This window comes from Mustelus asterias, chromosome 10, assembly GCF_964213995.1.
Source record: "Mustelus asterias chromosome 10, sMusAst1.hap1.1, whole genome shotgun sequence".
NCBI lineage: Eukaryota > Metazoa > Chordata > Chondrichthyes > Carcharhiniformes > Triakidae > Mustelus > Mustelus asterias.
In genome coordinates this window covers 51,338,436-51,351,485 of record NC_135810.1, presented here as the reverse complement: position 1 = coordinate 51,351,485, position 13,050 = coordinate 51,338,436, and the positions used below count along the sequence as shown (strand labels likewise).

The 13,050-nt window shown below is 45.0% G+C and overlaps 1 protein-coding gene across 1 annotated transcript; it reads right to left on the bottom strand.

The window, feature by feature from the left end:
- Positions 1–3,770: 3,770 nt before the first annotated feature.
- LOC144499581 (uncharacterized) lies at positions 3,771–10,089 on the bottom strand. Its single transcript, XM_078221701.1, has 2 exons — positions 8,700–10,089; positions 3,771–6,363 (listed from the first exon to the last, which is right to left on the bottom strand). Exon 2 carries the CDS (start codon positions 6,349–6,351, stop codon positions 4,507–4,509), a length of 1,845 nt encoding a protein of 614 aa, XP_078077827.1. The 5' UTR covers positions 6,352–6,363; positions 8,700–10,089; the 3' UTR covers positions 3,771–4,506.
- Positions 10,090–13,050: the final 2,961 nt, after the last annotated feature.

Sequence of the window (13,050 nt, the reverse complement as noted above, 5' to 3'; positions counted from 1 at the left end):
GGAAAAACGAAATCAGGTTTTAGAAAGGCAAGGGGGAGGAGAAACTGATCCTCTACCTTCTTATGAGTCTACCCAGCAAGGGCCAACGGCACCTTCAGAAGAGTGGGAACAGCTGGAACACAACTTAGCGCCCATAACTAGAGGGGGGACCGCAGCGCGACCCAAGGCAAATTATAAACCCTTTACCCCAGGGGAAAGACAGCAGATAATGGCTTCCCTGGGCAAATTACAAACCAGAAGCGCGAACACTACATTCTGGGAAGAATTAGACACAATCTGGGTAGGACATCAATTACACCTAAGAGACGTACACCGGCTGGTCAGGGCAGCCTGTCCAGCGGATAAGTGGAGGCAGGTAGCAGGGGGACCCGTTGCCCCTATAGCACAGGATTATAGTGGGGGACGGTGGACACATGTAATCCCCCTAACAGCAGAAATAGATGCCCAACAGGCACTCTTCTTACAGTTTAAAGAAGAAATTCAGAGGGTCTTAGGGAATGCTCCCACTAACTGGAGCAGAATTACCACCACAAAGCAGCTAAAAGGAGAAGGAGCCTCTGAGTATGGGGAACAATTGTTCCGAATATACCAAGAGTGCTCAGGACATGGGAATCCAGGGCGAGGAGATCGAGCGTTCATCCAGGCTTTTAAGGATGGACTCTCTAGTTCTCACCAGGTCATCCTAAAAATGGGAGTGATTATGTCCCAAGATTACGATGAATTGGTAGAATGGGCTAGTGGCATACCTGCAGATGGATAGGAGAGATCTTAGTTTTTGTATTTCAGTGTGTTTGTGAGATCTGGTAGCCTGTCGAATGTAGGTGGTTGTTGTTGTAATTAGATTGAGAGCAGGGAGCCGGAGAAGCCTCTTTGTTCCTGTGGAGTGTTTGCTGCAGGCAGTGGGTGCAGTACATTGCACCTTGGTTTAGCCTCAGGGGGCTGGGAGAGTGTTAAAACTGTAAAGATTAAAGTGATAGGATTTCTTGAATTTACTTCTGTTTTGAGTCAATTACAGTTTGGAAGAAAGAAGAATAAAAGCGACTGTCTTAATCAATGTTCTGTATTCTCTTTGAATGTTTTACACTCATCCCAGTCTGAAATGATAAGTTTGAATGAAAAAGGATGTGCTGTGGAATGACTTTTGGAAGCTTCCATGTGTGTGTGTGTGTTTAAACAAAGTGGTTGCGTGGATGCTTTGTTGTTGTTTGCTTTAATGTTTTAATGTTAAGAAAGAATTTAAATCTTGAATGAAAAAGGATGTGCTCTTTCCTTTGTCTTGAAGTAGAAATTATAAGAGTTAGTTGAGGAGTTAAGAAAAGAAAATAAGTTATTTTGTGGAAAGGTAGAAAAGCAGGGACAAAAGACTAAGGTAAATATATTGTCTATGAGTCAGTTTAAAGTATACCAAGTCAGTGAAATACAGTATTAATCGCAGAATATCGCGATTTGCGAACGTCAGATAGTTTAGTATTCTGAACTAGTTAAAATTATGTACTGCCGTCGGAATTTCATGAGCCATCAAGGTTCAAGGTTTGCCAAATATAAAAGCACTGCAAAGCTTAAAATCTAGCCAGTTAAGAAACCAAAATGTTCCTAATCAAATAACTGGTATGTATTGTACCTGCTTTGATTTTGATTCGGCGCCTGTTACTTTTCCTAGAGTGCGGGGGTTTCGATCTGGAGCTCAGTTTAAAAATAGAAACGGCTTGAATTAAAACGGTTTGGATATCACGGTTACGATGTGTAAAGTGGTATGATACAACTGCCGCTTGATTGTTGATATTATACAGTATAGCACTGCCATATAGACACAAGAATAACATCAAATCCTGAAAAGCCTTAACCAACTTTGTATGATATATTCATATACTATATTGTGTATTGATAAAGACATAATTATTTTGTGAAGTACTGTGGTGTAGCGCTTGCACGCAAACAAATGATCAAATTAGAGATAATGTAAGAGTACATCATATAAAGATCGGAACTGAATGGCATGTGATTTTAATGGGGAAAGCGATGTCTTTTGATAAGATTACATACAAATGAATGGATGTCCAACTGCAGCCAAAAAAGGCCAGTACAAAGTGTTATTTAATTCACACTAAGCTTGCTATGGAAGGGGGATATATAGTTAAAATGTATAATGCACTAGCTAAAGCCATACAAACATCAGGGAGAAGGTGGACAGAGTATTGCCCACTATTTTAAAGAAATTAAGAGCTACCACAAACCAGACAACCGGATTAACCCCTTATGAACTAATGACAGGACGGGTGATGCAACTACCAGAAAGCATCATAACAGGTGGGACCGATGTCGGTCCACTAAAAGATAAAATCAAGAGATACGTTCTGGACCTGAGCACCCAGCTAAAAGGGATGCGCAAATTGGTAAAAGACAATCAGGAAATAAAAGACGCAGAGAGAGAGCTTGAAATGCTCCCTGACGTCCCAACAGCGGGAAGTCGCGTCCTAGTGAAAACATTACCCGACAAACCAGGGTTTGCACCAAAGTGGAATGGGCCACATGAAATTATAATTAGTGGGGACACCTGTGCCTGTATAGACATAAGAGGGAAAGGTGTCTGGAAGCACTGGACGCAGCTGAAATTATACAAAGGAGATAAGTAGCTAAAGTGATGAACTAACAGAACTGCTTTCCTCAACACAGGCAAAGACTGCAAGCAAGAGCCGGCGTGCGCGGGTTAATAAATGAAATAACTGTAAAAAAATTGAATTGTAGTGTTAAGTTTTATAACTGTTGCGAATATGTATGTAATCGCGTATGTAATTGTATTATTTTGCGTTGTGGCAACTGTAAATCTGACTGGGCTAGAAGATAACTTGTTTTACAAAGCCCACATACATTTACATGGGAATCGAACTGTATGTTACCCATTAACACAATCTGTAGAAGCCCTATTTGTAGCCACCCCTGGGTGGACCCCTCATGACTTATATACTGTAGATACATCAGAGACACCCTGTAAGGGACAAATTGGCAAATATAAAAGAGGTTTACAGGGGAGATGTGTGGGACTTGTAAACCCCACAAATCCTACATGCGAGGGGTCCCAACAGGAGGGAGGAAAAGCTTGCCCAGACACTGCAAGCTATCCGCTTTGTTTCACAGGGCAGGGATGGGGATGTGCCTATGCCTTAGTCCCTAAGAATGATTCTTGTGTACAGACACAGTGTGTCCGTCAACATTGTCAGATTAACAAGGGACAGATTACTTGTATTTGTGACGAATGGAAATGTTTAAATATAACCGCGGGAAGACAGCTTATTTGCGGGCAATGTAATGGGACTCACGTAAGCTCAGCCAAATGGACATACCCCTTTGATACTTACCAGGTGGTGGGATCAAACGGGAAGCCAAATAAACTGAACAATTGGCAGTATGAGCAAACTCACAATCGGGACACTAAATGTTACCGGGCTAAAAAGGGGTATGTATTCCTCTTCAATGGTACCTACATGACAGAAACACCAAACCTCCCAAACCGTTTTGCGGTAGGAACAATCGGGCCACTGACTGTTCCATGCCCTCAGAAGGGGTACATTCGGAGGAGAATAGTAACCCGGGCTATTAGCAGGGAATTCTGCGCTGACTGGGAAGCCCCGGGTACACTGGGATCCTCACTGGGGTATGGGTTCCTCGGAGCTTTATCTCTAGGAGGGTCAGCCGGGGTAATTGGAGCAAAGAATAGAAACCATATTGTTTGTGGGCTAACAATCCTGGGAAACAGCACTTCAAAAGCATTGGAGGCTGTCAACCAAGAAATGGCTGAGTTAAGATTGTATGCTCAGCAGACACGATACGCGGTGGACTACCAGTTAGCACAACAAGGGGGAGTATGTGCCATCATAGGCAACAAATGCATAACCCATGTGTTTTGCCGGACAGGTAACAGGTTCGTGGAGGTGGTCTGAGAGAAAGAATTCACACTACACCAGTATTGCTAGAATAAAATGTGTCTCTTTATTCCCCACAATACATGGACAAGTTCTACAAGTATCATTCAATGGGCTAAGCCTTATATAGTTTAACTACCCTGACACGTGGACTGGAGAGCCGTCAGTCCAGGTAGAGTGGCTTACCTCCCTCCGGGCGTCCGTACGTAACCCACGGCAGACTCTGCTGTAGTAGGGACTTTCCCGCATATTTATAGAGAAAAGCCTCTCTTTGTTCTGGACATCTGAATATGAGTCACTCTTGGTATCCGGCCAAATACGTGATGTTTAGAGCAGTCTTGTGCAATACAAGTTCTATTGTTCGCAGCTCAAGAAAACAAGTTTAATGGTTAATCATTCACGCTATGTCTTGGGCACGGATCTAATTTAATTATGTTTTGACATGGTTATCCTTTCATGTGGACAGGCTGTCTCCATTGTCCGTAGCAGTTGTCAGCATACGAGATTTTGCTGACAGGGTTGAAATCGGGACATTAACTCTTTATTCTCCTAACATTCCACCTGTTGGACCGATTTCAATCACCATTTACCTCAACGCAGTGTGATACAGGGTACTTTCCAAACCCTGTTTCACACGCCTGACATATACACAGGTAAGTACATTACAACAAGTTAAAACAGCAACAATCACAAATATCAATATCAGAGGAGGCAAAACATATCGCCGGGCCATTTGTGATATCCCGGTTAGCAAGTCCCACCAATGATGGGCTGATTCATTCTCTATCATTCGCGCAGCATGTACTGCCTGTTCTCCGGCTATAAAGGTAGAGACCATGACACGGGACACGTTAGACTTATGAGAGTCAATTATATGTTTTAGCTCCGTCGACTGATTCAATGCGCATTTGAACCTGTCGAGAGAGACTCGCCATGGCATATGGAGAACTTTCCACTGAGCCGTACTCAAGCGAGATTCAGTGCTATAATTAGTCAATTTGTAAGTCTTGTTCGCCCAATGCCAAATGTACACCCCCTTCAAACACCCAGAGAACGGTATCTGCGGCAATAATGGGTGGCGGTGTATGGTGGCCACACATACAGCGTGGGGCCCAATCTGCCACAAGATATCTCGTGGTTTCTCTACTCGCCACTCACATAATGCCGTGTCATCAGTTAAACATGGATCGCGATATCTTGTCATAGTTAAACATGCCAATCCTCTGTCAGTGTCTTCACATGTTGACAAATCATAAGTCCAATTGTTTTTAGGACTAAACCAGTTACCATTAGTTCTCAGAAAGTAAAACCCATGCAGGGTAATTACAGGCAGTACATGGTATTTACATACAGATATTACATCTGCCACATTCATCAAGGTGTAATGTCCAGTACATGCTGTTTTGTTACAAACAGTTTTATCTGAGCGGGCTTGCACCCACAAAGTGTCCGATATGTTCCAGAGTTCTCGCAGTTCATGAGAGTTACCCGTAGTAACTATTCGGATAAACCTCTCTTGTTGCACTCGCATGTGCACTCCTTGGATGTTGCAGATAGTCATATTAAGTGCCGCCGTGATGTTATGCATAAGTTCCTGTGTCGCATTCCACATTCGCTTCTCCCAGTCCAGAGTTCGTAGCAGAATCCGTGCTGTTTCCACTTGCGTTTTCACAACCGTGGGCATCCATATTCCGACAGTATGGAGCCCGTGTGATGTCGAATATCCAGTGTCCGATAACATAGTTCTGGTAACTTCATTGTCAGCCGCATTAGAGATACCTAGTACTGTACCAGTCCCACCCAACAGCGTATCATACCATGCTCGCCGCCTGCGGGCGCCAGAACAGGTAGGTAGCGAGGGCAGAATGACAGTCCAGTGTACCTCGGTGTGCGTGAGCTGATTCGCCATCTTTCGACAAGTATGTAGGACTGGGGCGAATTGTGTTTGTTCTATTATAGGCTTGTTTGGTAGGAACATTATTGCATATAGGAATGTATTGCGGCCTTTTATTTCTGTACTGTTCTGGAACCATACCAATCGAGGCCTCTCACCTGTCACAGTAATATTCCAGGTGGTGCCATTTTCCTTACTGGACATACAGGTTCTATTCCTTCTTGTTTGTATCTGGCAAAGTGGAGCTCCTGCCGTTATGGTAACCGTACAATTCATAGCAGTTGTGGGGAGAGCTTTGTTGTTGTCCAAGCATTTTTCACAACGATATAGCTTACACACACTCGTTATATTCGCGATTCCGCACATTCGATTCGCGCCACAAGTGAACTCCCCTTGAGTTCTATTATGGGTGGAGTTCTTCCATGCGAGGTGAAAACCGCCAAGCTTTTCGGTCAATTGATGACCAGGGGTCCCCTCAACCCATATCCACGAGATCAAGAGTATTCCTGCTATCAGTATCAACGTCAATCGTTCCATGCTGTTTTATTCCTGTAAAAGAGATCAATCTTCAAGACATAGTTAATCTTCTCGTAGATAACATTTCTTAGCAGGGACATTAACCCATTTGGGCTCACCAGGGTACATTACCGTTACGGTTCCATCACTGCCTTGAGCAATGATTTCAGCAGCTCTGGGTGGGCCAGTTTCCTGTTTCACCCAGACTTTAGCTCCAGGTTTATCTGTTGAGCCAAAACCACCAGTTCCTCTTTCAGTCACCACCTGTGGGATACCAACTTCAACGGCCGGTGCCATCTCACAGGGTTTAATCACCAGTTGGGCGATTTTATCATTTGCAGTCACAGTATAGGGATCAGGTTTAATATTACACAGAACCACCCCAATTTCTCCTTGATAATCTGAATCAATGACTCCTGCCATAACAGTTATCCCCTTCAGGGACAATCCAGAACGGGGAAGGATGTGCCCATAAGTTCCCTTAGGGCACTGCAATCCCAATCCGGTTTTAATAACAGTAGGTGTATCTTGTGGCAGGGTCACTGTTTCTAAGGTTCTTAGATCTAAACCGGCCGAGCCAGGCGTGGCTCGCCGCGGTAATTCTGCTTTATCATCCAATTTCCACATTTTGATTGATTCTCCTTGTGGGGTTTCACATACATGGACCATTCGGTTCAAAGGCGTGACTCCCCCACCTAGCGGTCGATTATTAATTTGCTTCAATACTTGATTTAATTTCACCTTCCAATTAGACAAATCATCAGAAGTACTAGCCTTTCGCAATGAGGTTTTCAGTATTCCATTCATTCTTTCAATTAATCCTGCTGCTTGGGGATAGTACGGAATATGGTATATCCACTCCACATGATTGTAAGTACTAGGGGCTTATAGTGGGATGGCGCAGTACGGACTATTTGATCCCGTACCTGTTTACTCACTGGCAGGGAGGATAATTGATCCAGCGCTCCCAAAGCCAGTGCCTCTCGAGCACACAGCCTTGTGAGTCGCTGCACCCCCTCCCGAATTGTGGACCACTGACCCTCTATCGGGGGCCAATCGCTAGGCAGCGGGTATTGCTGTTGTACCGCCACCGCATAGGCATGAAATATGGTTGTAAAATCACTGCCTCGGGTCAACATATCTTGTCTAAATTCTCCGTCAATCCGGGCATCCCCTGCTAGCCCTACGAATTTCACTCCGTCCACCTGATCAATCTGCGTTTGGGCTCCTCCCTCTTCAAGTAGACGTACCAGCCATAGGTCTAGCGGTTCTCCCGGACCCCGCCTTAGTTTGCACAGTAAATATGAGACTTCTTCGGCTGAGTAGTCCTCAGTCGTTTCAGTGAGTTCGGGGACAGGCTGGACTTGCGCTATCTGATCAAAGACTTGATTCCCCGCCAGATCGTATACGGGTTGTCCCTGATCATCCAGCCTCGGTCTCTGTACATCGGGAACCTGCCTCTGCACTCTTCTTCTTCTAATGACGGGTTTAGCTTGGAACCGAGTCGCGGGGAATCCCTCTATATCCTCCTCTCTATCATTGTCACTATCACTCCAAATGTTTCCATCCCACGTATCGGGATTCCAGCCGCTCCCGTCCCCCAATCTAGCTACAAATGCTTTAATTTTCACCATTTCCAATTCTCTAGGTTTTTTACGCTTCTTCCTCCGATTTATTCTGGATACATAACCCACTGCCTGGCCAGCCAGGGTTTTAAGGGCTTCTAATTCTGTTTCTAACTTTATTATTTTTTGCTTTAACAACGAATTATTACATTCCTGTTCTCCCAATTGCTGTTTCAGTTTAAGAGCATTCTGCTCGGCTTCCTGTCGTTGTTTAAACTGATTCTTCCACGCTGTTGCACATACCCACAGTCTCCGCTGAATTCCCTCCACGGGGGTCTTCAGAGGGACGGGTATTTTTAACAGAGTAGATAATACTTCTCCGGGAGATCCATCTCGGGTCTCCTCTCCCCAGTTTTCAGCGCGACCCCCTCCGTCTCGGAGGCACGCTGCAACCGGTCTCCACGATCCTTCCCATCCCGGAATGATCGCTTCCTCTCCCTTTTCCTCCTCCTGTAACTTCTTAGTTTTGCGAAACATCTTTCTCCAAGAACCCCCCACCGCCAATTATCACCGTATCCTGCTGATTACGCCAAAATGTTTAGCCGGACCGGTAACAGGTTCGTGGAGGTGGTCTGAGAGAAAGAATTCACACTACACCAGTATTGCTAGAATAAAATGTGTCTCTTTATTCCCCACAATACATGGACAAGTTCTACAAGTATCATTCAATGGGCTAAGCCTTATATAGTTTAACTACCCTGACACGTGGACTGGAGAGCCGTCAGTCCAGGTAGAGTGGCTTACCTCCCTCCGGGCGTCCGTACGTAACCCACGGCAGACTCTGCTGTAGTAGGGACTTTCCCGCATATTTATAGAGAAAAGCCTCTCTTTGTTCTGGACATCTGAATATAAGTCACTCTTGGTATCCGGCCAAATACGTGATGTTTAGAGCAGTCTTGTGCAATACAAGTTCTATTGTTCGCAGCTCAAGAAAACAAGTTTAATGGTTAATCATTCACGCTATGTCTTGGGCACGGATCTAATTTAATTATGTTTTGACATGGTTATCCTTTCATGTGGACAGGCTGTCTCCATTGTCCGTAGCAGTTGTCAGCATACGAGATTTTGCTGACAGGGTTGAAATCGGGACATTAACTCTTTATTCTCCTAACACCATGTCACAGATGAGTCTTACAATATTACACAGGTCATCAATGACATCAGGACACAACTTGATAACTTTAGACAGGGACCCAAAAGAGGAAGTAGTTGGCTCACATGGCTGGTGGGAGAATCCTGGGAATCGTACCTGTTACATGGGTTGATTATACTCATTGTCATTATACTTGTCTGTTGTCTGACTGTGGGATGCCTTAAAGCCTGTTTTAAAATAATGTTGACAAGAATTGTGCCAGGAGCCAGTGTGTACATCGAAGAAGAACCCCTAATGAAGATTCCCGAAGACGTCAGAAGAAATGAAGATACTGGAAGAAATAAAGACATCGAAAGAAGCAAAGAAGGAGAGAAGAACGAAGACCTGTATATGTGAATGTATGATTGTTGGTCTGGGGATTGTTCAAGCTATAATCCGACCAAAAAGGAGGGACTGTAAGGGGAAAAATACAAGGGAGCACACTTTAAAATGGCAATACAAGAAAGCACACTTTAAAATGGCTGCCTGGCACATAAAGGGTTAACTGGGAAAGCCAAAAGAGCAGACACAGGCTCCTGCTGTTCAGAAAAACCTCACAGACAAGCCATTTCCAAATCACAGACAGTGACTCATAGCAAACGAACACCTCAGGAAGCCAAAGCCAAGGGTCAAGACATCTTTTAAGATAAGGAAACCCCAAAACAAAGAGCTTAGATTAATGTTAAAGGAAGGCGGGAAATATGAATGCGAGGGAACCGATTAGCACCTGAATGAGACTAAACTAGCCATTGATAGACCCATTCATAAAATGTTAAATGTCTATACCTGTTTGTACTCTTGTAAACATGGGGAAATGTACCCATTCATGAAATGTTAAATACTTGTACTCACTTAAACAATGTGATAATGTTCGAATCACCGGTGTGCCCATTGTGTAAAGGGTATAAAAATGAACCGCTCCCGGCATACAATTGAGAGAAGGTTTGCTACAGACCATGTGCCTTGTCTCCACGGATCCGTTTAATAAATCGTATTTTCTGAATCTCGAAGTCTGACTACTAGTGGATTTTTCCCACAACACCACTATGTTAATTTACTTTGGAGGATAAATACATAACAAATTACATTCAAAATAATGTGATGGGATCTTTTACTTTCACTTGAGAGCAGACGGGACCTTGGTTTAACATCTTATCCTGAATCTGACACCTCCGTCAATGTACTCATGCAATGCAGCATCCAGGAGTTTCAAACCAGATTTTAAGTCTAAAGTGGAATAATACGAGCTGAGTGACAGCCAAATCTACAGTCAAATCCACATAGATGTCAGTCAATCAGGCTTTGGCGAAACCATCACCTTTTCCTTGGACTTGGTTGATGGTGACTTCCTATATCGGAAGTTCAGTTATAGATTTCTAGCATCAGTCAGAATGCTGATTTAGACTCTCTCTATTACAGGGGTATAAGTATCACAGATGTGGTTGGCATATGCTGCTCTCTCTCTCTCAATAAAACAACGTGTTTGATCGTTCAAATACCCCTGATTGATGTGCACAACACCTGGGCTGAAACACTGCAATCTGCAGTCGATCTCGGAGTTCTCAATTCCTCGAGATTACTAATCATGAACATATTTACAGCCTTCTTCTGAGCAGCAGCATTTTTACATTTTCCTTGCTAAAACCACTGCAATACAACCTGTAGAAGCATAGCGTAGCCAGAAGTAAAATTTAGGAATATTATGAACTCGCACCGCTGAGAATATTACGTTATGGCATCATAGTAAGCCATTAAAATGTGAAAGCATTTCCAATTATTAGCTGGTCTATGGAGCATTTTTATAGTGGCTGCTGATCCTGCAATGCCACATACCATTTATATTATTGTTAATTAATTAGCAGAGCTTTATTGAAGTGGAAGGATTCTAAGAAGTGATTTTGGAATGGGAATGCATGGAAGTGGGGATCAGGAATAGGTCAGGTTAAGGGTTGTTCAATGAACCCAAGAACACAGGAGCAGGCAATTTGGCCCCTCCAGCCTGCTCTGCCATTTAACTGCATCATGGCTGACCGTCTACCTCAATCTCATCTTCCCACACTATCCCCATATTCCTTGATGTGATTGGTATCTAGAAATCTATAAACCTCAGTCTTGAACATACTCAAATGACTGAGCTTCCACAGCACTCTGAAGTACAGGGAACCAAAGGTTCACCACCCTCTGATTGAAGTAATTCCTTATTTCAACCCGAAATGGTCTACCCCTTATTCTGAGACAGTGCCGCCTGATACAGATACTAGATATCCCCTCAACCAGGAAATATATCCTTCCTGCATCTACCTTTCAAGCCCTGTAAGAATTTCATGCACTTCCATGAGATCAAGGGCCCTATTTTACCATTTTGATTCTAAGTGCTGAATCTGGGAGTGTTTCAGATCCGACTTTTAGATCTGTTCTCAGGCACTCCCATACACGTACTGCCTGAAAAAATATCAACGATTCCGAATCGCGCTGCACAAGCCTGTGAGCAGGGCTCAATGCGCCCACAACCCTGCAGCTCCGATCGGCGCCTCCAACTACTGACAGAATGTAGCCTTTTAGCCACATCCCTCGAGGCACCCCCCCACCACCCCACAGACAATGTCCCACTCCCCCCCCCCAACATTACTGACCCCCTTATCCCCCAGCCACCCAGACCAATCGTGGGCCCCTCCTCTCCCACTCTCCCCCCCCATCGATCTCAAGCAGAGTGGCAGCAGACCCACTTTCCCCCCACCACCGATCTCAAGCAGAAGGGCAGCGAACCTCCACTTCGCCCGACCAATCTCAGGCAGTGATCCACCCTCCCCCTTCGATCTCGGGCGGAGTGACAGCGGACCCCTCCTTACCCCCCGCCACTGATCTCAGGCAGAGAGGCAGCAGACCACCACCCCCCACCCCCACACCACCGATCTCAAGCAGAGTGGCAATGGACCCCCTCGCCTCGGATCTCAGGCAGAGTGGCAGCGGACCCCCCCCTTCCCCGTCACCACCGATCTCAAGCAGAGTGGAAGTGGACCCACCATCCCCCCGCCCCACCAATCTCAAGCAGAGAGCTGTCAGACGCCAGGCACTTATCTCCTCACGAACCCTCACTAATGGAGCGTCCAAATCGGACTTCCATGGAGCATGTCTATTTCACGCCAATTCCAGATGGACGAACGTAGTGGTAAAGGGAGAAATGCTGGTAAAGTTAGGCATGCAGCCCATTAAGTCAACTTAAATGCATGCAAACGCATTTAAATGGCCGTCGCGCCCGGTCCCAATCGCGGCCATTTTTGAGCCTTGGTAAAGGGGGAGGCGGGGCACGGATCGTACTACCTGTCTCACGCCCGACTTTACCAAGTTTTCACGCCCGGAAACGGGCGCAATGTGACGGTAAAATCGGGCTCCAACTCTCATTCTTCTAAACTCTAGAGTACAGGCCCAGTTTCCTCAATCTTTCCTCAAAACAATCCCACCATCTCAGGAATTTGCCTGGTCAGCCTTTGTTGCGCTCTCTCTATGTTCGGTATATCCTTCCTTGATAAGGAGACCAAAGCTATACATAATACTCCAGGTTTCGTCCCACCAAGGCTGTGGAGGAATTCAGGACTTTGTGGGAGGCTAGGGAGGAAATTGCGGGTCCCCGAGCAGAGATATTTGAATCATTGACAGCCACAGGTGAGGTGCCTGAAGATTGCAGGGTGGTAAATGTCGTGCCTTTGTTTAAAAAACGCTGCAGGGAAATGCCTGGGAACTACAGGCTGGTGAGCCTCACATCTGTAGTGAGTAAGTTGTTGGAAGGTATTCTGAGAGACAGGATCTATAGGCATTGAGAGATTAGCGACAGTCAGCATGGCTTTGTGAGTGGAAAATCATGTCTCACAAATTTGATTGAGTTTTTTGAAGAGGTAACCAAGGTGGATGAGGGGAGGGGAGGGGAGGGCAGTGCAGTTGATGTTGTCTACATGAACTTTAGCA